Source organism: Furipterus horrens, unplaced genomic scaffold (genome assembly GCF_987537825.1).
Source record: "Furipterus horrens unplaced genomic scaffold, mFurHor1.1.pri manual_scaffold_5, whole genome shotgun sequence".
Classification (NCBI taxonomy): domain Eukaryota; kingdom Metazoa; phylum Chordata; class Mammalia; order Chiroptera; family Furipteridae; genus Furipterus; species Furipterus horrens.
The window spans coordinates 48,792,728-48,818,800 of record NW_028327175.1 but is presented as its reverse complement, the minus strand read 5'-3'; the positions used below and the strand labels follow the sequence as shown (position 1 = coordinate 48,818,800).

General features: G+C 43.7%; 1 protein-coding gene across 1 annotated transcript in view; it reads right to left on the bottom strand.

Moving 5' to 3' along the window:
* PDE8B (phosphodiesterase 8B) overlaps positions 1 to 26,073 on the bottom strand; it is a 249,015-nt gene continuing 222,942 nt past the window's right edge. Inside the window, exons 12-22 of the mRNA XM_090276403.1 lie at positions 23,222 to 23,299; positions 21,014 to 21,090; positions 19,509 to 19,673; positions 17,193 to 17,238; positions 16,628 to 16,763; positions 14,806 to 15,004; positions 10,553 to 10,770; positions 8,111 to 8,231; positions 6,006 to 6,173; positions 663 to 792; positions 1 to 136 (exon numbers count right to left, since the gene is read on the bottom strand). Coding sequence (XP_090132529.1) covers positions 27 to 136; positions 663 to 792; positions 6,006 to 6,173; positions 8,111 to 8,231; positions 10,553 to 10,770; positions 14,806 to 15,004; positions 16,628 to 16,763; positions 17,193 to 17,238; positions 19,509 to 19,673; positions 21,014 to 21,090; positions 23,222 to 23,299 — 1,448 coding nt within the window. The 3' untranslated portion in view covers positions 1 to 26. The remainder of the gene's footprint in view (positions 137 to 662; positions 793 to 6,005; positions 6,174 to 8,110; positions 8,232 to 10,552; positions 10,771 to 14,805; positions 15,005 to 16,627; positions 16,764 to 17,192; positions 17,239 to 19,508; positions 19,674 to 21,013; positions 21,091 to 23,221; positions 23,300 to 26,073) is intronic.

The window sequence follows — 26,073 nt, the reverse complement described above, 5'->3', positions numbered from 1 at the left end:
TAAGAGGTCCCCTTCCTGTGCTGGCGTCAGTTGTCAGATGGAAGCCTCAGACTTTTGCACTTCAGGTCATCTAATGTCTTCCAGTGTTTGTAGTTATTGGCCAGGTGTTGCATCAGGGCTGGCAGATGTGCAAAGGCTGCAAGGACATAAAAGAATCAAAAGAAGCCTGTTAGGTTAGGTCCCAGAGGCACTTATAAGACTGGGGCTCTGTGGGACAAATTTGGGATCAGAATTGGAGAAGTACCCTAGGTTAGGCCTTAGGCTGCAAGTGAACACACAGCATTAGAAGGATAAGGCATTCAACACTAGTGTCTGAAATACAAACAGGTCTTTTTAATTAAAAATTGAAAAGCCATTACCAAAAGAATATTGATTCAGAGTAGACTTTTAATACATTTTTGTGTTCTTTCTAAAGTTTTTTCCAGTGATAGAATAAAACTGCTATAAGCTTTGGAAGAGGTTCTTTGAAGAGGTACAGGCTTGTTTATCAATTTATCAAACCTCCATTGAATCTTGTGCACAACATTCACGCCAGATGCTGGGGACACAAAGTGCATATGCACCCCCACCGTACCTGGCCACAAACACTGTTTTGTTAAAGGTAATCATCATAAAGGATAACAAACTATTTTGTGTGGTTGGCAAAACAAAAACTATCTTACCATCCCAAGCATCAAACATGTCTGTTATGAAGTAGTCGATGAAGGAAATCTGTGATTTGGGGATGCTACAGGTGTTGCGGTCAAACACGGGCATCACCACAGGCAGTCCCTGTCTCTTCTCTTCATCAGTCTGTAAGACACAACACTCACAGGGCTGTAGGCACACAAGGAACTGTCACAGAACAATCTAGTTGCTTCAAACCACCCTGTGAAAATGGGTCATCACCCAATTGTGTATATGAAGAAATAGACTCAGCATGGTTCTGGGACTTACATAAGTCAACTATCTGATGCGCTGCAGTAATGAAATTCAGGCCTTCTGATTCACATCTCTCATCCTCTACCCTGGCCTATCCTGAAGGGTTCATCTCAGGGCTTATCCGCTCTTCTGAGATTTGTTTTAATTATTGTTAAGGTCAAGACTATTTTCAAAGTAATACTACTAATATTATTAATACTAGCCATACTAACACAAATAATACTAATTGACAGAAGCAGTGATGGGTAAAACTGCTGATGCCTTAGCATGAATCAAAGAACTGACAGCAAATTGTACCACTAGGTACTGTCTTATTAACTGTCACATACCTGCAGTTTAAAAAGCCAGTTCAAGACTTCCGGCTAAGATGGAGGCCTAGACAGACATGCTGCGTGCGTCTCCCTCCACAATTAAGACTGAATACAACTACCTTAAAACTAGAGACAACCAGAAGTTACAGAAAATCAAGCTGCACTGAAGTCCAACAAACAGATATAAAGAAGAAATACTCATCCAGACAGGTAGGCGGGGTGGAGCTGGGGCAGAGAGGATGCGGTGTGGTGGCGGTGGCAGCAGCCAGCCAGTAGAAGCACAGTCAAACATTTCAAAAAGTCGAGAGACACCTGGAGAGCGCTCCCAGCACCACACCACACAGCTCACAGTTCCAGCGCCAGGGACAATCAAGCCTCATTGCTCCTGACTGTGCAAACCAGTGGGGGTTGGGGCAGAGGAAGAAACTGCTGGTCTCTCAGCTGAGTCTGCTTGTTTAAAGGGTTCCCATGGCCCTAGAATGTCTGCGGACCCACCTGCTCTGGGAACAATGGCCAGGGCAGCCACTAGAGAGGCGCCAATCCCATACGGAAGTGGGAGAAGTGCCTGAAAAAGGGCAAGTGCTGAGCAAGCGGCATTGCTTCCTCTCAGACCTCTCCCCCACACACAGCACCACAACATGGTGAAACAGGTCGCCCTGTACTGATGAATCCCTAAGGCTCCACCCCTTACAATGTAACAGATGCAACAGCTCTACCTAAGACACACAGGCAAACAAACACAGGAGCCTGTCAAGATGAGACACAGAAGTGTGGCCCAAAAGAGGGAATGGATCAAGATTCCAGTGGGAGAACTAAGCGATGAGACAGCCAACGTAACAAACGAGATAGCTAACCTAACAGATGCAGAGTTCAAAACACCGGTGATAAGATGTTCACAGGCTTGACATATGCTTAAGTATAGCAAACACATAAGGGAAGAAGTGAAGACTATGATAAATGAAATGAAGGAAAATCCATACAAAACCAATGGTGAAGAGAAGGAAACCAGGGTTCAAATCAGTGATTTGGAATATAAGAAAGAAACAGCCGACCAGTACAAAATGAGGAGGCAAGTATTGAAAAAAGTGAGGAGAGGCTTAGGAATCTGGGTCAACTTTAAACTTGCCAACATCCGAATCATAGGGGCGCCAGGAGAGGAGGATGAGCAAGAAATAGAAAGCTTATGTGAAAAAATGAAGGAAAACTTCCCAAAATGGGCAAAGGAAATAGACATACAAGTCCAGGAAGCACAGAGAGTCCCAAACAAGGCAGACCCAAAGAGGACCACACTAAGACACATCATAATTAAAATGCCAAAGGTTCAAGATAAAAAGAAAATCCTAAAAGCAGCAAGAGAAAAGCAGAGAATTATAAGGGAGTGTCTATAAAACTGTCAGTTGATTTCTCAAAAGAAACTTTGCAGGCAAGAAGGGACCGGCAAGAAGTATTCAATGTGATGAAAAGCAAGGACCTACAACCAAGATTACTCTATCCAACAAAGCTATCGTTTAGAATGGAAGGGCAGATGAAAGTGCTTCCCAGACAGGATAAAACTAAAGGAGTTCATCATCACCAAGCCATTATTATATGAAATGTCAAAGGGACTTATTTAAGAAAAAGAAGATCAACACTGTGAACATTAAAATGACAATAAACTCACGACTGTCAACAGTTGAATCTAAAAAACAAAAACAAATAAACAACTAGAACAAGAACCGAATCATAGGTCTGCGGATCATTTGGAGGGTTATCAGCTAGGAGGAGGAAGGGGGAGAAATGGGGAAATGGTGCAGGGACTAAGAAGCATAATTGGTTGGAGGGAAGTTAATAATACTACTGGAAAGGGTGTAGCCAAAGAACTTATATGCACGACCCATGGACATGAACTAAGGGGGAGTGAGATTGCTGGAGGGAAGGGGGGGTACTAGGAAGAGGGGAGCAAAGGGAAAAGAAATTGGGACTACTGTAACAACATAATAAAATATACTTAAAAAAATAAAAACATAAAAATCCAGTTTCACTTAAGAAGCAGTAAGAATTATTAATTTCATTAAATTTGGACCCTTCAGTATACACCTCTTCGCTGTGACAAAACAGGAAGGGCACAAAGTCGTGCTGCTTACCAAATGATGCTGGTTGTTTTGAGGAAAAGTATGTTTGCCATGCAGCTGGACTAGCCTTTATTTTTCTCATGGAACATTAATTTTACTCAAAAGAATGACTGACAAGCTATGTATCAGATTTGGGTACTGGTCATGCAGTTTGCTCAAGGTGCGAGTAAATCTGAGTATTAAACATTGGAGCGTGTTTCTTTGTGTAAGGTTGTGATTCACTGAGTTGAATGTTAAGGTCCACATTTCCTGATGATGTGTAGTGCCAGAGGCCAGCTGGTCAGAGGTGTCAATTGTAACTTGATTTTAGGTCCCACTGGCTTGTTAACAATAGTACATTTTCAGGGGAGAAAGGACATCTAAACAGGGAGCTTACATTAAAGAACTTTAAAGTGGTTCCTTCCCATTTCCCATTCATGTACTTTGAGAATAATTAGGAGTAGGATTTCAAGTCCTGTCTGTGGGTCCTGGGAAGCCCGTTAACAGCCTTCTACCAGCTTTGGCTTAACTTTAAGCTCATTGCAGGTCAGTCTATTGGGCAGTCTTAAAATATCCACTGTTGTTCAAGGAGTAGTTGAGTGGTGGTGTTTTGTTTTTGTTTTCGTTTTTTCCCTCTTCTTTCTGGCAAGCCCAGTACTGCCTACCCTACTTTTCTTCAATTCAGGGCTCTCCTCCCAGCCTTGAAAGCTGCAGTTCAGGTACTGGGTCCTCCATTGGCCACTCACCCTGTCGGCCCTTTCAGACATCATCAGCTACTTATTAATAGCTGATGTACCTCGGAGATACATTCCAGCCATGTGGACCCCCTCCCCCATGCATTACTTGTAGTGGTACTAGTATGTTTGTCTTTCTGCTGCACATATACACATCAGTCCTTATACCCTGTATTTCAAATGGCATCTTGCAGTCTACAATCTGGGTTTTCCTTCTTTAACTCTTCTTTGCACTGCCAAACAGAATTACCATATTTTTCGCTCCATAAGATGCACTTTTTTTCCCCCTAAAAGTGGGGGGAAATGTCTGTGTGTCTTATGGAGCAAATATTGCATCACAGACACTGATGTATATTACCTGACCTGTCAGTGGTGGCGACAGCTGTTAGAAGAGGAAGCAGTGGGCCCACGCAAAACCCCTGGGGTCGCTTAAATGTCCCCCTTTACTGCTGAATCTCAGGGCATCTGGTCAGTTGCTGTCCGCCTCTGCCCATCACCTGGGACCTGGGAGAGTGCAGAGAGCCGCCTGACAGTCCCAGCCACAACCATTGACCATATCAGCTGAGGCTAATAACGGGTATGAGGCACAGTGCTAATTGCCAATTGTCTTTGATACTGGGTGGGGGCCGTATCAGTAGAACTGTCTCCAATCACCAATCACTGTGTCTTAAGCTCTGCCAATCACAAGAGGCAGATGAGTGGAGCTGAAGTGACATGTTCTCAGCTAGCTACTGGCTCCGTTAGATGCTACAGCTGTCTCATCTACCTCCATACTGCTGTCAGTGCACACCAGATTTCTGTGTGAGGAGGCCAGCAGTAACTGGGTGAGCAACCATAAATGCTGAAGTTTGTAGTATATAAAGGGAGTTATGGTGGGGTCACTATTCTAGTAGTAACACAGGCACTGAGGGGATTAAGGAGTATCACTAGCTGTAACAGGCACTGGGGATAGTCCGCCAGAACCTGTAACTAGGGTAGTGATACTCTCAGTCACTGTTACAACTAGTGATACCTCTTAACTCCCTTAATACCTGTTATTAAAGGCCCCCATAAATTCTGACACTGCAATGATGAGTTCTTGGGGTTCCCAGAAAACTAGAAGAGTACTTGAACCTTAAAGTCTCTCTTCATTTGTTAATGACAATGATGATAGTTCTTAATACTGCTGTTGACTGCTGTTCACTTTGCACAGTTGAAATATTCTGTTATATTTTATTAAATATTTTAGTACACCATTTGGTTCAGAAGTTTTTTTCTTGTTTTCCTCTAAACCTAGGTGCATCTTATGGTCAGGTGTGTCTTATAGTGAGAAAAATATGGTAGATATTGCTGCTCTCCTTATATAAAAATTGTGTTTTTCCTTCTTACAATTTTGCTCATAATCTTTGTTCTTCCAGAAGGCCCTTTCTTATTTCCACATTTCTAAATCCTTAAGGAAAAAAACTCCTAATATCATTTCCACAAAGCCCCTCTTTTATGTAGGTAAAAAAAATCTTTCTGAACTCTTCTAGCACTTAACATACTTAACCTCCTTTAGCAATATTTTGCGTTTTTTTTTTTTTTAACCTAATGTGTGGATCTATCTTTTTCTTCATCTGTAACATATTGTGAACTGCTCATGGCTTATGTCTGTGTTCCCCATAACATACCACGGAGATAATAACCTAGTGAATGAATGAATGATTTTCCCAGTTTTTGTAGAAGTTCAGGATCTAACAATTTGAGGATGAAAATGTACTTCCACAGGCTAAGTTTATTTCTCTTCTCCTAGAGAGACTTTGGTATTGACCAGCCACATCAGTCTCTGGAGGACCCAGAGGTCTAGTCCAGGCAGGGGTGAGCCATTTCCTTCCAGGGAGGACTGTAACTGACCATGAGAATCCCCAGAGTTCTATGACCCAGGGCTGTTCCCAGAAGAGAAGAAAAGCTTCCCTACAGAGGCCACGCACCTGTGCGAAGTACTCCTCCGAGATCCTCCCAGCCCATTCGATGCATAGGTCCAGGGGACGACATGGGTTGGCCACATCAGCACACTTAATCATCATGCGCTTGATCAGGATTTGGTTTTCAGGTAAGTTCTTCCCAATAGGGTTGCATTCATAGTCGCTGCCCTCAGTCTATAAAACATTGTCAGGTGAGGGTTAGTTAAGATGATCATGAAGCCTGCAAAGGCTAACTGACCAGGCAGTAGGTGTCAGTCACTTGGGCACGCTGAGACATGACTGTGACTCAGAGAAGGAGACTTTCCCATCGTTAATTCCATTCCAAAACCTCCAACAATACAGCATCTCAAGAGTTTAAAAGGTCAAAGTTCCTATCACCACCATCCACTCCCTCACTTCCATCCTCTTCCCACAGGGGACTGCTCCAAGCAGTTTTGTTCTGTTTTTAGTAATTTGGTATGCGACCTTAAGAAGGAGAGTTCCTCCCAGATTTATCAGGAAATGTGTAAAAGCAGAAATTTGTTTTTTAAGACATTAAAGATGGGAAAATAACACATACATGTGATCTTTCAATTATTTTTTCATTTATTTCTTATACCTACCAGCTCCCTCTCTTGTGACTTGTCTCACCCCTACTCACCTACCACCTCCTGCTTTGTTTCTTTCTCTTAAGGTATATGTCCACTCAGGCTCTCCCAGCTGCTCCTCTGACGGGGTGGCAGGGAGTGTGAACCATATAAGCTTTGGGGGTACTAGGAGTAGAAGGTGGGCCAGAGCAGGAACAGGTGAGTTCAGCATGTTGAAAAAGACTGGCCATACACTAGTACAAACCTAGTGATGTATGTCAGTGGTTCTGAGCCAAGTGGCCAGGTCCATGGGTGGGCTTCAACAACACACCAGTTACACAAAGTCTGGAAGATTGATTGCTACTCTCTACTTTCAAAAACACCACTGAATTGATTGTGTGAAAACAGTTAATTAGCTCTCCAGAGCTCTGCTGAGCTGAAAGACTGCATGGTATTTAAGGATCTTTGTTTTCTTTTGAGAGTGGACCTACTTATTAGACCATCAATGGGCAGAATTCTGAAGGTGATTGTTTTGATTACTTACCATAGGGAAGATAGTGCTTACTATAGTTATTGCAGTAAGTAGTAAATCTCAACACAGAGTTTGGGGCTTACTTGGATAGATGACCTTCCCAACTCTTAAATTCTATGATTCTCTGTAATTTTTCCTTCCTAAATCCCAGTTGCTCCCATAAGTCCTCTGTGGAAGGAGAGGGCCCTGGCATTGGGTCATGGAATCCCTGGGGGATGGAACAGAACACAGGTGAGGTGGACACTGTCCCTCCATCCAGGCTGGTGATGTGATGGGTCCTACACAGATACTCTCGTTGCTCATCGTCAAGTTAATCTTAAGGTGTCCATCATCTATCCACATAGGCAACCTCTCCTGCTCAACAGGAACAAGAAAAGGCTTTTCTAACTTGACAGGCTATGAACAGCTTCATGGTTTCAGAGGGCAGTTTATCCCATTTTAAACAAAAGATGTGAACTTTCCTATACATGTTCCCCAAACTCAAGTTTGTAGGGACTTTAACACAGGTCCAAAGTAATCAGTAAATTTTAAAGAGGAAAAACAACTTAATGCTTTTGTTTCCAAGTATTCACTCCCAATTTGACTATATATAATCTTTAGATACTGATATGCTTTTAATACAAACCAACAGGAATATAGATCTTTGAAACATCCAATTTTGAGGTCACCCAAGAGCTCAAAGAACAAAATTAGAAAGGGCTTGGCACCCCCTAAAATAGCACCGTTGATGCTAGTGTGCTGTCTGCAGGCTCCTTATATTGTATCTTTGGGCCTACCTCCTTTTTTCACCACTGGTTTTGGGATCTTTCTTTCAAGGAGATTCAAGTTGCTGTGGACACTGTCAATCTATTCTTGCCCTGAAGAAAAACAATGGCTAGCACTTTCAGCCCTTCTTTACCAACTTCAAGCAAATAACTACCTTGCATTCAAGAGAGAAAATGCTTTGAGGCCAGACAGAATGGGCTCTCATGGAAGTATACTCTGATGTACCTTATTACATGGGAAGTGCTTACCTCAGCTGCCATTGGCTTGTTGACGCTGTTCACAAATTTGTTCACATGTTCAAAGTGTTTTGTCATCTCTGTTGCTAAGACCATGTCAATAATAGCCTGGCGCAGTGTTCGATAATGGTTCCTAAAATAACCAGAAGACAAAGAGCCTTGTTCACATCATGCCCTGAATTAGAACTGCTCTGCTACCACTTCACCACACTTCTCACACTCTTAAGAGGAAGCTGGGATTAAGAAATGAGTGCAGATAACAGAAAAGTTTACCTGCTTATCTTTCCCGTAAGCCAGGACTTTGTTGACACTCTTTCATTTTCCCCAGTGATAGCTGACCCTTCCTCATATGATTTATGAATATATATTAAAAAGTAACCTGTCACATGGCTAGCACTTATTTTACAAGGTGATTCCTTTCTACCTTCTCTCGGCAACATCAAAATACTGAGGTGTTCCCAGTCAGGGCACATGACTAGGTTGCACGTCAGGTCCCCAGTTGGGGGCGCGAGTGAGGCAACCACACAGTGATGTTTCTCTCCCCCTCTTTCTCCTTTCCCCTTGCTCTAAAAATAAATAAACAAACAAATAATAATTAAAACAAACACTGAGGTGGAAGTAAATGACAAGTTCCTTCCCTGTAAGGTTGGTACAACAACCTCATGAACTGTCCTGTTGCATTCAGTGCAGACATAGTGATTCTTAGTACAGAAAATGATTAGTCAGCATTTGGTCCTGTCTAAAACATCCATGCTTTGAAAATGTCCCTGGGTTCAAATAGCCCATAGCATTTATTTAGGCTTTTAGTTTGTGGAAACTAATACTTTAAAAATATTATGTTTTATTGGTCTAATAATAGTGTTGTGACTCAGAGAAGGAAAACTCTGACTCCAAAAAACCTCCGCTGCCTTGCGGCATACCTCTTCAGGGGAAAGGCTAAGGGAGTAAACCCCGACAGAAAATCCGGAGCCGGAGTCCCTAAGGCGGTTTGACGTTGTAGTCAACACCGGCAACTCCTGTGGCGCACCTGAAGCCAAGCTGTATTGACTCCGTCTTTCCCTTGGACCCTTCAGCTGCGAAGAGAGGGGGGGTCTGCTGCATGGGCAACAGCAGACCCTCCATATCACCCTGCCCAGGCTCTGTAGCTTCAGCTTCACTGGAGAGGACACTCCAGCGTTGATTCAACACGGGAGGAGACAGATACCGTGTCACTCCCGAGTCGGACTGCACAGCCATTCTCGGCGGTGCAGATAGACTCTTAAGAAGCTACACCATCGTCTCTCGAGACGGACGGCTGCCAACAATAGTGTTGTGACTGTTGCCAGTAATAACCCTTCTTGCATTAGTAGCCTAGCTGGTCATGGCATGTGGGGCGAGGTAGATTGGTCGGGGTTCAAATATTACAAAAGAACAGGATTTATATTAGCTACGCACATTTTGGGCAGGTCTGAATTTCAAGGACCTTTCGTATGGATGTTTTACATAGGACCAAATGCCCTGCAAGGCAGTGAACTGTCATTATTTCTTTTGATGATGGCACTGGAAGAACGTTTTTTCATTACTAAGTAATTCTCTAAATTACAATTAGAAGTTGTAATGGATGGAGCAACAACCATGCCCAAAATGATTGTCTAGTTCCTACCATCTTCTAACTTCAAGATGGGGACCTGCATAAAATTGGCTATGGGAAAGAATTCTTTTGTGAAAGTTTTAAAAACAATCCTTAATACTGATGAAACTTAATTTGAAGGTGGAATAACTGTTCTCCATACTTCTCAGATTTCTAGAGACCAAACTGATAGGTTCATGCTGACGAGCAGGCCTTGCAGCCTGAGTGAGCTCTGCTCTGTACGCTGCCCTCTCCCAGGAGCCTGCTCTCCAGTCTGGCGGGCGCTGCTGGGAGATAAACACGGCCTGACTGCAGGGCTCTGGCAGTGACAGGAACTGCTCCTATTGGTGTGCATTTGGCCAACTCTCACCAAAAGAGAGTGGAACATCACGGAGGAAGCCTCTCCAGCCTCTGGGCTCCAGCGGCCCTGCCAGGACCTGGAGAACACCGTCTCCTCATGGGGTTGGATTTTAAGTGGCCACAAACTGAGCTGGGGAGAGACAGGGGAGGATATATTTTTCTTGAGTTACATAAGACAAGCTCTCCTCCTAGGAGGGTAAAAATATCTACTCATTAGTAATACAAGCAATATTTATAGAATTGCTGTGTATAAAACATTTTCATGAACTCATTGAAGACCAAATGAGATTTAAAAAGATGAAAGCCTGAAAAGAACAACTAAAATCATAAAGGCAAGGTTATATTTTACTATCTGATACGTGGTACAACTACTCTTACTGTCCCTTTTCCTTTCCCCTCAGAGGATGTTAGGTACTTGGAGAAGGTAGGGGCAGCAGAGTATCCTACTTCGCAAACCTGAACACAGAAGTGCAAGTACAACCAACCTGTCAATATTCTTGAAAATGTTGCATTTGCTGTCCTTGACTGTCAGCTGGAAGGCCAGGGCTGTGTGGTGACTCTCCAAGACAGCAGTGTCATTATAGAGCACAGCAAGTTCACTGCCTGCATTGCAGAGGAAAGAGTTGGTCCTTCCCGGGTGATCCACGTCATGCACTGTGGCAGCAATCAGTGCTGCCACCTCATCCAGCTGGTCAAGGCTGCCCTGGGGTCAGGGGAGGCAAGGTCGAGCATTACCCATGGGATGCAGGATACCTTCACTCATCCTTGACTCTCAGGAGGGGACAGGCCTGCAGAGTTGGGATTGTAAGAATGTTCTCCCCAGCCCACTGAGCCTGTTCTGGCCTCCTAGCTGCTAGGAGGCTGCATAGGACACACTGCAGTGCTGGGAATTGTCTGGAAGGATATAATGGATACCTAAGTCTGTCTCCCCGGAGTCCATTCCCTCCAGTTCTTCTACAGGCAGAAGCCAAATGGGCCTTTTCAAATGCCTGCCATGTGGTACTGCCATGACTCTTCCATGAGGGGAGAGAGCAGAAAGTGGCCTATGATCACAAATACTACTCATTTGCATACTTCTGAAAAGATTTTGAGAGAGTGGCAGTAAGTGGCACAGATACCACATAACTCTTCACAAAAAGGTAAACTGATTAGAACCAAGCAGTACTAGGTGAGAAGAATTTTCCCAGGAAAACTGAGGTGAAGGGGGTTCTTGCCATTAGAACAAAATTCAGCTCTCGGCTAACAGGTGGTAAAGGCGAAAAAGGAAACCTAAAGTTCTCATTTAATTAACACAAATCAGAGGATGGGGGGGTACAAGTTTTTCTCAGCTCACAGCTTTAGGAGGAGGTTATCAAATGGGCTACTGTTACAAGACACTGTCCTTTATGAATCCATTAATTTGATAATTTTAACTGGATGCTTACTGGGCACCCAGCTGCCATGCACGGTGCTGGAGCTGCAGTGAGGAACTGTACCAGCATCATCTGCACCAATGGAGTTGATTATTGGGGAAGGCACAAATTAGTTTAAACAAACCCCACACAAACAGAAGTAAAGCTGAGATGTGCTAAAAAGGATGTTATAGGCGCTTTGAGAGAGTAACCATGTGGCCTGATCTAGTTTAGGGCAGCACTGTCCATTCACCTTTCTGTGTAATGGAAATGTTTTTATCTGTTCTTTCCAATACAGTAACCCCTGGTCACATGTAGCTACTGGACACTTGAAATGTGAACAGCGCAACTAAAGAACTGAATTTTTCAACCTATATAATTTTAGTTAAATGTAAACAGCCATGTGTGACTAATGGCTACCACATTGGACAACACAGGTCGAGAGGATGGGCAGGGATGGCTTCTGTAAGGAAGTGATTTTTCTGCGGAAGCTGAAAGGATAAGCAGGAGTTATGTAGGCAAAAGTGGCAAGGGAGAGAATTCCAGACAGAACAGGGATGCTCCTGAGGTGAAACAAAAAAAAAGTGGTTTATTCATTGAAGGTTAGTAAATGAGGGGGAAAGTGATCCCCAAGACGAGGCTGGAGGGGTAGGTATAATATTTGATATTCCTAAGTTCTCACAGGTTGTGGGAGGAAAAACTACTCAAATGCCAACAGGTAAGGAACAGTGAGTCTGAAGCTCAGCCCTGAAGGCTTTCTGGAAAGCTCTCCCCACCAGAGGGGAGCCATTGCCATTTCCAGTCCTGACCTGGAGCGAGTGGGCAATCCTGGCTCAGCCCTGGCCACACAGCAGGCTTCCTGAACAAGGACAGCCCTCAGTGCAGCTCTGTAATGCTCAGATCAAGCAAATGTGCCCAGTCCCATTTTGCTGCTGGTCAGGAGAAGCCATGGTTACTTGTAGGTGCTGGCAGGACCCAGAGTTGCCCTAACCTGGGCTCCACTCTCACTGATCCTACCTGTGCTTGAGGACCCATGAGGCCCTGAGCTAGTGCTCCTAGAGTAGGTTCAGTTTTGCTTGGAGCCTGGGGTCAACTGTGAAATTTGCTCATGAAACACGTGATGGCATAGACAACACGATGGCATTAGATACTGCATTGACTGATTTTAACCTGGCACTTGTACAAAGGTGCCCGTAATGAGTCGTGTCCTGCAGTGTCGGTGGGACTGTCTAATAATGCGGTGTCTAATAAGACCGGGGGCAGGTGGGGAAGGAAGGCTGGGCCTGCTCACTAGCATATGGGAGAAGCAAGGCCCTCTATGGGAGGGTGGGACTGTCTGTGGAAGGAAACTTCCTCACCAAACCCAGGACAGGAGAGATTCCAAACCATCTGAGGTGCAGACTTCTCTGCATATTTTTTCCCCTCCTTTGACCAGCAGGAGAAGATTTGGTTCATACCGAGGCAAACTGGCCAAATGGCTTCCCTTCCAGATCAGCCTTTGAAAAGTTCCTTACCTAGGGTAGTCACTTACACCAGAAGAGTAACAGAAGAATGCTGGCTGTCCTGACCTCTCCACTTGCAGTGGTTCCTTGGAACGAGCATGAGTGGGAAGAGGATGGGGTCCATAAAAATAGAAGGGCATGCTATCTCTATGGCTGGGTTGAGGATGTAGAGCTATGTCATAGTGACATTAAGAATTTTTAGCCTTATCACATAAAGGGGTAGCATGAGGTGGGGATTTGTTAAAAAACACATGTTCCTGACTCTTCATCAGTGGCTGCAGGTCTAGTGAAAGAGGCCTCAGGAGTAAATCCCACTTGAAATCCCTCACATGGATGAACCGGTGACCTTGGGCTCCCGACTAAACTGCTAAGCTCAGGAGCCCCTTCCGGCCCAATTCTCCAAGATTCCTTGCAGCTTGAAATTTTCTGATTCTCTGGCACAGGCTGCCAGAGTCAGGAAACATTCTGCATTGTAAGTGTATTATGTCTAGTCTTAGACTTGTTTCTATTGCTTCTATTTGAGAAATTCAACCAGAGTCTGAATGCATTAGTAGAACTCACAATTTAAACAGAAATTCTTATTTTAGGGGAGAGAGATTAAGGGAGATAATAAAGTGACTAAGCATTCCCTAATTTATCAAGCATTTACATTTTTCTAGAGTGGCTCCGCTTAATGAGGTTCATCTTTAGCTCAAGACTGCAGTAGCTGTAGATCACTTTGGTCTTGGAGTTAAGGCCCTTGGTCCTGTCCTCCGTGGGCAGTATGTGGCCTCCGCTGTATAATATCTGTGCTGTGTAAAATGGAGGAACGTGAACCTGGAATAGAAATCTGGAAGTGTCTTAGTTCCTCAGAGAAAAGTGCTATAGAAACATAGGCCAATATCACCTGGGATAGCACCTTTTTCTAAAGTAGGAGACAAAAATCTTCAAAAGCATCACTCTTGGAACACATTCTTTGCTTTCTTGCTGATGAAAGTGAATGCTAGGATTTGGCAAAGATGAGAAGGAAATACGCCCCTCTCCATTTTGGTGCCGTTCCTGTTTCCCTCTACCTGGCCCACTACAATTCTCAACTACCAGGGCCTTAAAGCTAAAAAAAGATCTAATGTCAGGCATTTGCAGATTGATGTGGATTTTGGTCCCTATACAGCACTTCTCCCAGGGGTATCAATAACCTAAGCTTCAGTTCTGACTGTAGCAAAGTAATTACAAGCTTCATTGTGCAATTGATAGTTGGAAAGGAAGGAAGATGGGATCTCTTGCCAGCTGTACATGGGATGTACATAGGGCTGCCCTACAAATCAGCACCTGTTTGTGGCAGTACTGGCTTCGAAGTAAGACAAAGGGAATGGAACTCTTTCAGAATTACACAGCAGTCATGAACAGATGAACATATCCACGTGTACATAACACACACACATACATGTATGCAAATCAGTACAATGCTGAAGAGCTCATTACTACCTGGATTATAATATACCAATGGCCAAATTCTGGTTCTTAAACTTAATCTCTAGACCTAGTAACCATTTGCTATAATAATTAAATTCTGTCCTGTAAGTCAGTATTACAAAGGGTTCCTTGTGAACATTGGAGAATGGGTTCACGAACCAGCCAGGCATGTAAAGGACTCTCCATAGTGGTGTAATCATTGTTTTAGGCATCTGGGGGAGGGGAGGGCTAGGAGAAAAGGCTATGTCTTCGCAGCACCAAGTGACCAGTCAATTTGGTACAAAACCTGTCCAATTGGTTACAAAATAGCTATTTGCCTAATATATGTACTAAGAGTGAATTATCGGATCTGCAATTGAGGCAGGTAACTAGATCACGGTATCAGATTCATACCTTCACCCTTTCCTTCCCCAGGAAGAAGGCAGTGGCATGCAGGACATCGGCAGCGTGGGTGGAGTTATGGTAAGCATTGGAGGAGTGGTAGTTCGCCTCAATCACCTGGAGCCAGGCCCGAAGAGTAGTTTCAGAACAGCGTAAAAATTCACATACTCCAAACCGGGAAAAGACCTTTAAGCCCAGGTAAACCAATGGCCTGGAAAACAGGAAAACAAACCTTGGTTCATTGTATTCACTGATCCAAAAGCTGCTTTCTTTGATGATAATGGGGAATGGGGACATTTTCCTTCTGATGCTTATTCCACATGCACAGGGGCATAAAAATCTCCTCCCCCAATTAGAAGGATCTAGTGTAACAGAGGAAGGGTCCCCAAAGTCCCCACAGAGCATGGTTTTAGCGATGTGGAAAGGAGATAATACAGCTTTTAAGGTACTTTTCATATCTATGGCAAATACATAACCAGATAAAAACTGTGCTTCAGCCCAGGGCAAAAGGGCAGATGATAGGCTTAAGATACTTTTTATAACAATGACATATGGTGCCCTGGGTCAGTGTTTAAAATAAGGGCAGGCAGCCATAAGAAGAAGAGAAGCCACATGGTCTGAAAGGGTATAGACAAGAGTTGGCTAGGAGGTCTGGGGGGAAGCCACGTGGTGTGGAGAGAGTCTGCCATGAGGTCTGGAGTAAGAAAGTGGAGACCCACTGGGAAACCTGCGTGGAGAACACGGCGTGGTTAATGAGGCTGGAATTGCAGGGACCTGCCTAACCAAGCACGGATTAGTTGGAGATGCCTGAAATGCTGAACTGTAACCAGGACTTCTGCTTTTCTGAAAGATAGTACCTCTGACTGGCGTATTCTGAAACTGGCCTGGTTTGGCAAATGGAGGCAGTGCTAAGTGTTTTGGGTTGTTTTAAAGGGAGTGGGACATAACGTAAGAAATCAACTGTTATTCTGAATTTGTAAAACTTTTAAATAACCCCCTTTTCTTTTCCACCAAACTTTTGTTTTGGGAGTCATGTTTCTTGGTGGTGGGCAATCAGAGCCCCCAGCTGTTCCAGAACAGTATAGGCTGGGGTTCTGTAACACTAGGAGATCTCCTTCTCACTAGCCACTTATTTGAAACTAGGTGGCTTGTAGTGGTTAATCCAAATGATTTCCAGATTATCTACATTATATGCCTGCAGTGGCTCCAATAAACAAGAAAGGTCCCAGGTAGTTTCTCTCCGTCTCTACTTCCACATAAAATCTGTACTTCCTTTGTGTCCCTGAGGAAGTTACTGAGCCTAAGGACAAAAGGAATGGCTTGTGTGGTCTCAGCCAAGTCATATCATGTAGAGTGATGTCACTTATTTACTGGTGAGAGGCACTCACATACTAACAGATTAACGGCCCTGGAAGACACAGCCTCCCACTACAAGAAGAGGACTTTGTGAGTTATCCAACTCTCGCCCTGCCTCACGCTCTCAAACTCATTGTGTAAGGTGGGACCCCAGCAAGTTTGGGGCTCAGAATACGTAGCACTCTTGGCTCATTGGCAAAAAGGAACGACCTGGGTAGATCTGAAAAGGACTCAGTATTTCCTCATCCTGGCTCATCACCAGGCTGATCTCATATCTTACCCACGTTAATACTGTCTCCATAAAGGAGCTCACTCAGGCCACGGTCTGCCAGGTAGACATTCCCCCGGCATGGCAAGAAAGCACAGCCTGTGAGGTCCCTTGTGGCAAGGACTCATGTCTCCCTCAGGGTTTCCAAATGTGCAAGTCTGGAGCTTGGCCATCGACCATCCCCTGCGTGTAGCCAGAGAAGCCACCTACCTTTTATGTGTAACAGCTTCCAATTCAAAGATGTTGAACTCCCAACTTTCCTCATTATCGAGTAACTGAGCGATACAAGGGGGGACGTCGTTGATGGTTATTGGCATCGCAAGGTGACTGTGACTCTGGTGCACGTCTGAGCAAACAGATGGGGTGGGGGAGGCTGGTTAACAGTGGCACCTTGAGTGCCCCGGAGCACTTGTCCTCATCTGCATGGCTGCTACTCTGAAAAGGAAGTCTTGAACTTCAAGAGTAGGAGGATTTTCACTTCAGGTTCTTCTCTTATATTACTAAATTTCAAGGCCCCCAAACAGAAAAATATTCAGTTTAACTATCTGTTTAAATGTACAGAGATATGCAATTCATATTCTGACAGTGTTCAGAGAAGTAATTTTAATTAGGAGACTTGGTTTCAAATGTAGACCATTAGAGATGCTTAAACTCCAATGAGACCAACAGGAAGTAACACCAAGTCCCCACCCCCCACCCCCAAATAATCACAACACTGGGGGATGCACAGGCCAGAGACAGGTTATAAGTAACAAGTGGTGAGATGACAACTTACTCTTAGTGAACACATACTCGTTTCCTGACAACCTTCTCAAGCCATCCTAGAATAAAGAAAGGTGCTGTTAGAAGCACGTTTTATATGCCGGTACCATTTTCTCATTTCTTTCATTAGCCAAAGAAATTTGAATCCTGAATAACACAGTCAGTCTGGAACTCCATGTTGAAGCTTGAAACTAAACCAGAACAATAGCTCTAAGACACAGGATATTCTCCCTTCCATGGCTGTTAGCCCCAGGAGGCGGAGAACTGAGAATCCGGTGTAAATGATGGCATTCAGGGCTCACACCATGCTGTAAGATGGCTCTGTTCTCATGCCATCTTTCTTTTCTGGCACTGTGAAGCCACATTAATTAAACACAGAAGTGAACTTGCTTTGGTTTGGATGGATATGATTTTGAAGTGACTCTCCTTACCCTCCTAGGGATTATGTTATTTGATTTACGTATTAGGGAGCCAATGCTATGGGCCACAGTTGGGAATTTCTTAATGTAAAGCCTTAAAAAGTTTGAGCTAGCCCTGGCTGGTGTGGGTCAGTGGATTGAGCACCAGCCTGTGAACCAAAGGGTTGCTGGTTTGATTCCTAGTCAGGGCACATGCCTGGGTTGCAGGCCAGGTCCCCAGTTGGGGGTGTGTGAGAGACAACCACACATTGATGTTTCTCTCCCTCTCTTTCTCTCTTCCTTCCCCTCTAAAAAATTAAATAAAAACACTATTAAAAAAAAAAGTTTGAGCTAAATTTTGACTAATACCTACATTTTTTCCAACTATATTTTCTGTTTTGAAACATAAGCATTGCTGCTAGCACTTAAAAGTTTCTGGATTTGTGATCTTTGGAGGGACAGCATAAGGGGGTGGACAGAATTCTAAATTTCTGCCATTTACTAGGCTCCTGAACTTGAACTAGTCCCCAGATATTCTTGCATCGCAGTTTCCTTTCCTTCATTTTCTACCCCTGAATACCTAATTATTTTTAGATCTTTTATAATTATTTGTATAATTTATCATTGTTTGCCATCCCTAGAAAGTGTGCACTAAGGTTTAAAGTACTAATAAAGGGCTCCCCTGAAGTCACACCTTGGATCTTTAGGTAAAGAGTTTAATTTTTATAACTGAATAAAAAATAAGTCAACAATGGCCACAACTGTCCTGCCTCTAAGACAAATATCACAGGGGACTCCTCTGTTTTCTCTTTGCCTTCCTCTCTCCTCTTACAGCATTACATGGATAGGAACCTCAAGATGGTATGGCAGCAAGGGAAGGAGGGTGGGTGACTTGTTCCAGGAACCAGAGTCCTTCTGCCATAGCTCTGCAGTGGCCACCCTCCTGAAAGACCTGAGCCAGCGTTCCCTCTAAAGGAAGTCTACACTGCACTGAGGCGGGGCAACCAAGGGGAAGAATAGGAGGTCACTTGGATTATAGGCTCATCAGAGATCTTTAGTAGGAATAAGGAGAATGGATCAGAAAGCCAGTCAACACTCAGCCTTTGGTGGCAGGGCTAGACAACAGCCTTTAAAATAAAACTCATAGATGACTCTTGGACTTTGTTATTCTCCCAAAGAATTCCAGCTTTAGCCTCAGATAAGGAATACAAATGAATAATTTGAATTTTCTTCTCTTCTTCACTTGCTAATAGATAGTGATCACAGCCATTGATCACAGCATAGCACTCGAACAGGATGAATCCTTTGAAATCCGCTACTGTTGGTGGTTTCAAGTGATGGTGTCTGTGTTTGAGTGCTGGGTGGGGGCGGGGTGGTTCCAACCCCCCTCCCCAACAAGCCAGAACAGTCCCACTCTGCTTTTATACTATTATAGAGGGATCTTCTCTATAAGCTTTTATTTAAAAAAGGATTCTATAGGTAATATTTTGGAAACTAGTGCTGTAGTCTAAGTACAAACCCTCTCGGTTATACAAAGAGCCTTGGGTCCAGGGAAACCTAATCATAACCTCAACCCATTACTGTACCTGCCAAGGCAAGGGGAAGAAGTAAACAAGGGCTCTGTCATGCACATCTTGCCCTCAATCAGCTGCCTATGAACTCCACACTGTAATACAAATTCTGAAGGACTGTCTCCCATTGCTGAGGTCAGTCAGCTTTTCAAAGCTTCTACAGAAAGATGAATGCAAGAATTCCTTGACGAACACCACCCCCAAAAATTCTGATGCAGATGCTTCTGGTTATGCTGATGTTCACCCATACAATAGGTATTTCTGCAATTCCAGGTAACAGTACATGGTACACGTTATATGTAGCCTAGCATACATTTAACGTCATGTCCCCAGCCTTTCCAGGTTTTCCTCATCACTTACAGTCATCAGGCCTCCGACGAGATCACTGGTGTGAGGATCTTCATCCTTGGTACCCAGCTGAGGGGAGTACAGTTCTGTGGTCCGTAAAATTTCTAAAACTCTCTCCAAGGCTTCTGCTACTGTGACCGGGCTGTTTTCTTGGGCTGCGTTGATTATATTAATAACCTAAAGAGGTAAAGAAAGGAGAAAAATTGAGGACATTAGGATTCTACTCCCCATATATACACACCTGGAATCCCAAAGAAATGAGATGACAACATGTTGCTCAGAGTGCCCAGGGCCTTCCCGGTGCTCCCTTCTCACCGGCGCTTCTCCTAACTCACTGAGCACCCTTCCTTAGGCTCCTTTGCTGATCTTGCCCCTCCAGCTCACCCCTCCTTCAGGGTGGAGTGCCTTTCTCTTGCTCTACAGGCTTTCTAGAGATGAGCTCTTTCATTTCCATGACTTTGGACACATGTCATCCATATGCCAAGGACTCTCAAATTTACATACAAGCTCCAAACTCCTTTTGACCTCCAGACTTGTGTATTCAGTTGCCAACTTGATGTATCTATTGGAATATCTTACATGTCCAAAACCGAACTCATGATCTTGCTCCTCTTTCGCCAAAGCAAGTAAACCTAACCAAAAAATGGAAGACAAGGAGCTTTGCTCTTTTCTCCAGCTTCCACACTATGGTAAAAAAAAAAAAACAAAAAAAAACTCACTTCTATCCATGCTCACACTAAGTCTGTGAGGCCCTGGTTTACATATCATTTTCCCTCCCTTCTCTCCCCACCTTGACAATATAATGAATCACCAAGTCAAATTAACTTTACTCCTAAGTATTTCCTGGCCTATTCATTTCTCTCCATCTCCACGGCTGTAATTCTAGCACCTGAAATTCTGGAACCCCCCCCAACTGGCCTCTTCTCTTTCACTCTTGCCATCTCCGATCCATTGTCTGCGTACCCGATCATGTCACTCCCTGCTTTCAACCCCCTGGGGTTTCCATTACACATAAACTAAAATGTAAACTCCTTGTTGTGGCCACGTTGGCCAGAATAAACTGAGCCCTGCACAACTCCACGTCGCTATCTTCCCCCCTCTGCCTCCCATCTCCATCCACCCCGACTTTCTGAGGTCCTCAGATGCTCCAGCCCCCACTTCTCCACCCCGGTGCTTCCTCCCTTCCTGTGTCTGCTGCCTTGAGTACTCCGCCCCCTCTCATCTGCTCTGTCTGTTCATGCTTCATGCCCTACGTCAAACATTACTTCCTCTACAGAGACACCCTCCCACACACCCCACGTAGGGCCCTCATCTAATTTCCTCTCATAAACCCTGGTTTCCTTTATAGCAGTTATTGCAGTTTATAACCACAGATTTATTGTGCTTGTTTAATAATTTCCTCTACTAGACTGTAAACTCGATGATAACAGTGGTATGTCATTTATCATTTCATCTCCAAATGTAGCCCCGAGATGAGTGACCCTGATGGTGGAGTGAGGGCAGCAACTGCCACTCACCTTTGTGATGGGGGCCTCGATGGTCATGGAGTGGATCCTTGCCATAGACGGGTAGCGACGGCTCTGCAGGCTCGGTGCTGGAAAGAAGTTGAGGAAGTTGTAGCTGGGGATGGTGGCTCGGCGTGGCTCAGTGCAGCGAAGGAGCCCATCACGTACTGGGGCCTGATTCTCAGAGCAATGAATTCACTCATCTCTTTACCCTGAAAGGCTAAGAGCTTGGCTACTCCTGGCCAGAGTTGGAAAGGATGCTCTGGCCTGGAACTTTGGTGGCAGGAAGGCTCTAGAAACCTGAGGTCACCAGGGAAATTTCAGAAGTTGATGGGACCCTGAGACCCCATTCCAACAGCCTGATGAGCCCCGCAGGACTCACTTCCCCATAAGTCACTAAAGCCCATCTCAGGCAATTCCATCACTTCCGGTCCTGAGCTACTGGCCATGTAACTGGATACCTGTGCAGTGTGGGAGGGAAGGCACAGTCCGGGGGGGGGGGGCAGAAGAGTGAGCCCACGCCCAGTATGACTTAGGGCCAGGCACTCACACCCCTGAGCCTTTAGATTCTTAACACCCAGATCCCATGGTGGCTCTAGCTCTAATCTGCAGAAACTTTTATTCTAAAATAATTTTATTTTTTTGAACAGGTAATGCTTACATGTGATTCAAAATTTGTAAGGTAGAAGCTTTACTTTAAAAGCACTGTTCCCGTCAGACCTTCCTACCTCTCCCCATGAAGCAGGAAGGAGGGATAGAATCTGTGTGGCAGAGAAGGGATCAGTTAATCTACCAAACCAGCAGAGCCGGCCTGCTGTCCAGCTGCCTTTGCGGTCCTCTCTGCTGCCAGCGCAGCCACTCCGCACGCCTCTCTCCTGTTCAACCGCCGCTTCTCCCGTGCTCTGTGCAGGCGATGATCGCAACTCAAACTCTACTGTGAGAACTGAGCTCATCTAGGTGAAATTCCCTCATTGGTTGTCCTCTCCATCTAAAATGATGACCCTCAGCCCATCTGAAAACATTTCGGTCCATCTTCCTTCCATTCTTGGTCCCCATCCCTCGCATCTTCTCTTTAGAGTCTTTGGTTCTCGCCATTTCCCTCATACTCAGCTTTCCCTTGTGACCTGAAGGACCGAGAAGTCCTTCACTGGCCCTTCCTGCCTATCCCTGGAAGGTACCACCCCACTTCTCTCCTTTCTGTCAGTCACTAACCATCCTCTCCTCGTATCTGTTCAATTTGTCCTCATTTGCCAAATAAAAACTAACAGAAAGAGTGAAACCCATTAGTCTGCTCTCAGCTCTGAAGCGCTGATCTCAGCAGCACTTGACAGTGCTCGGCATCTCCTTTCCTTTGCTCCCTCTCATTCCCGGTTCACAGGACACTGGATTCATATGGCTCACCCCTGCTCTCCAGTCCTCGTCATTGGCCCCATTTCTCCTGCCTCCCTCTCACGGAGGGTGCACTTCTGAGCCTTGGATTCAGACCCTCTGTTTTTTATTACACACACACACCCCTTGGAGATGCGCCTCTGCTCATCTGTCACCTCTAGGACTCCCCACCGACATCGCCAGCCTGAGTGCCCGCCTTGCATTTCAGCTTCCTTGGCATCACCACGAAAACGAAGTTTCTCATCTCCTTGGCCCCCACCCAGCCCTGCACAGAGACGCTCCTATTTCTGCAAACAGTGCTTGTATCTTCCCAGCCACGTAGGGATGAAATTTCAGAATTATCTTTGACTTTCCCATCTCCCTGCAAATCCAATGGATTGATTAGGCCTGATTGAACTCAAAAAATGTTTTGCTAAAGTCTGTCTCACAATTTACCTGTGATGTTTTTTTAAGGGAAAGTAAGGGCGTGTGACATGTACATTGAAAACTGGGTTTGTACTGGATCTGGGAAGCCAAGATTTTGGGTCCCTCTGTGCCTCGGGCACCCAACAGTGAGCCAGCCACTGAAACCGAGCTGCTCTGGTGGCAATGGCCAACACGCTTGAGGCCACCAAGGAACAAGCACTGGGTCATTTCCAAGAGAAGACAAAGACTGTAAAAAGTAAAAAGAATCAAAAGGCCTAAAACATCTACTGCCTATGTGGGAAAAGGCCAGTTTAGCTGACATCTTATTCCTTGGGGTTTTGTTTATATGCTGACAAATTCTTTAATGTATTCTTCCATGATTTTCTACACGTTGAAAAGGTCAAGAAAATCTGCAAAACTTCTTACCATCACTGCCTCGAGATGATATCGATTTCACATCAATGGACTCTCTCCTCCTGTTCTTGTATCTGAGTGAATGAGACTCTATGGATTTCAGATGAGAAATGGGGAGTGATTAGTCATCAGCTTATTCACAGGTGAAGTTTGGATACATCTTCCTCTTCATCATCCAAAGAAAACAATGATACTTCTTACACACTATAAACTATTTTTAAGAACTAGGAAACTACTTTCTCTTCAAATTATTACCACACACAGACTTGTCAGTCACTTTAGTTATACGATAACACCCTTTTCTCATGGTGCCGCATTACATCATGGACATGAGGCTTATGATAAAGGGTTACTTAGTTCCATTAATAAACTCATTTTTAAAATAAACATTAAAACTATGGGAAATTGGGGGGGGGGCTCATTTTTGACCTGAAGTACAAATACATTTAACTGAATGGAGAAGGCTCTAATGTGGATATTTGATGAAATAAAATACTAATGAAATCCACAGGGAGTTGAATTTACTTGAGACACTCTTGGACCAATTTTAGGCCTTCCAAAAAGTCAGGCCTCTAGATGGGCTTCTAGGTTCTCCTGAGGATGTGACTTCATCAAGTGAGGCAAACTGCTGATCCCAGGAAGGAAGAGAAGAAAATGCAGTTTTATACTCGAACAATTTCCAACAGCTAAACTCTCATTTCTGTTCCCATTTTCTGAGGGGCAAAAGCACTTAAAATTCTGCATAAGTCTTTGCAGGCTTTGAATTTAATAAAATATGCTGTCACACTAAGGTAGGATCTAAGCCAACGATGCATGCCACCAGGGAAGACCAAGGGATAAACATGTCAGGGCTGCAGAGGTGGCTGCAGAAACATGCATTTTCTGGGCATTTGCTTATTGTAGGAGCCACGCATGAGCAGGGAGAGAAACTCCACTGTGACAGAATTGCTCCTTTCTGTGCTGAGACAGGAGGCAAACATGCAGGTTCCAGAAAGGAGAGTGCATTTCTCTGACACCGGTAAATGATATTTCAAGAGAGAAAGAAGAAATAATGCTTTTTAAAGAATTGTCTAGTGACATCCCAAAAAGGTGTAAGAGAGTGCAGTAGTTAAGAGGACCAGCTCCAGAGTCAAATTGTCCAAATTCAAGTCTCCACTATCCATCTAGCAGCTGTGCAACCTTGGGAAATGTTACTCAGTAACCACATCTGTCAGGTGAGGGTAGCTGCAGCATCTCATTCACACCCTATTGTGGATGGAAACTAGTTAATCCACGGACAACACTTAGAACAGTGCCTGCTAAGTCTGTAGTTCATGTGGGCTATTATTATTAATCTGTTCATTTGCATATATACCTCTTTTAGGCACACATGAGATATTGTTATAGTGTTGTTCTTCTACTTGCTGTTTTCACTTCATAATATGTCTTAGACACATCTCTAGGTCACCTTTTTTAACCATTTATTTTAGTGTCCTAAAAATATGATTCAATTAAAAGACTAAATCAGTAACTAAACCTGAATTATGTGTGTACTTTTACAGTACGAAGTGAAAGGTAAGACTATTATAAAATTTATCTGAACACTATAGCCATAGAGACATGTCTTAAATGATCTAACTTAAAAGATTTGCTACCCTTTTGCCTAATTTTGTCTTCCAGAATCTGTCAATTTTTCTAGCTTTGGATATGAGTTTTGGTATTTCTTTATTAAAAAACTATAGGTAGTGGTACTTTAAGTAATATTGTTGAGATCATAAGGCACTTTTCAAACCCTCAGAAACTACAGTGGTCACTCAAAAGGCATGCATTTTTAGCCTAGTTAGGGACTTAATAATCATATATGTTCCTAATATTTGTTTACCAGGTAATTAAATTGAATTTATTGAATATTTAAGGTTAAATTCAAGATTAAAGAACATAAGAATTCCTCAAAGTGTTTCTAAAAAAAGCTAAATTAGGGAGGTTAGTTTCACAGCTGGTGGCCCAGTTGTCTTGTTGAATTCTAATTCAGTCATTAGAAAATTATGTGAAGATGGATAATACTTATTCTTCTTGATTTTATACCAGTTGAAATTAAGAGAAACTAAAGCAATAGAAATGACTTAAAGTTTCGAGAAATTTTTCTTCAATAAAGGCCACCTAAATCAAATAATTTATTATTCATTCCCTTAATAGATGCCTGTGAAATGAATTTAAAAACTACAAAAAAGAAGGATAAAGGCATTTTAAATAGCTATGCTCAATGGCAAAACGGATAGTGTCACCAACCTAACAATAGCTACCACGTACTGAGGGCCTACTCTGCAGCAGAGATGCTGCTTTAATATTTATTTTAACTGCAGTAATATCTATATGATCATTGCAACAATTCTGAAAGCTACATAGTATAATCCCCATTCTACTGATGAGGAAGTTTAATCTTGAAGAGATTATGCAGGTAGCTCGAGGTCAAAGAGCTAATAAATGGTAGAACCTGTGCTTTCCAAGATGAGATGGCTTAAATCAATCAATGTTTTGTGAGTATTTATTGAACGTCTATTATGTGCAAGACAATCCTGGGCACTTTAAAGGAAATGAAAATGCTTGTAGCAGATTTTGGCACCCAGAAGCTCTTAAGTGAGTTTAAATATTCTTGCTGTAAATGTTAAAGCAAAAAACCAAAACATCTGAGAGGGAAGAGAAGAGAAGAGATGGGAAGGGGGAAGAGGATGCTAAATAGTTAAATACTAGCTACTGCTAGATACAATGTACATTTTCTCCTTTCATCCTCGTAACAACAAGATGGACATTGTTAATTCATTTTACAAATAAAGAAACCAAAGGTCAGAAAGATCTAATGAAATCTTTCTGAGTCCGCTAAGATA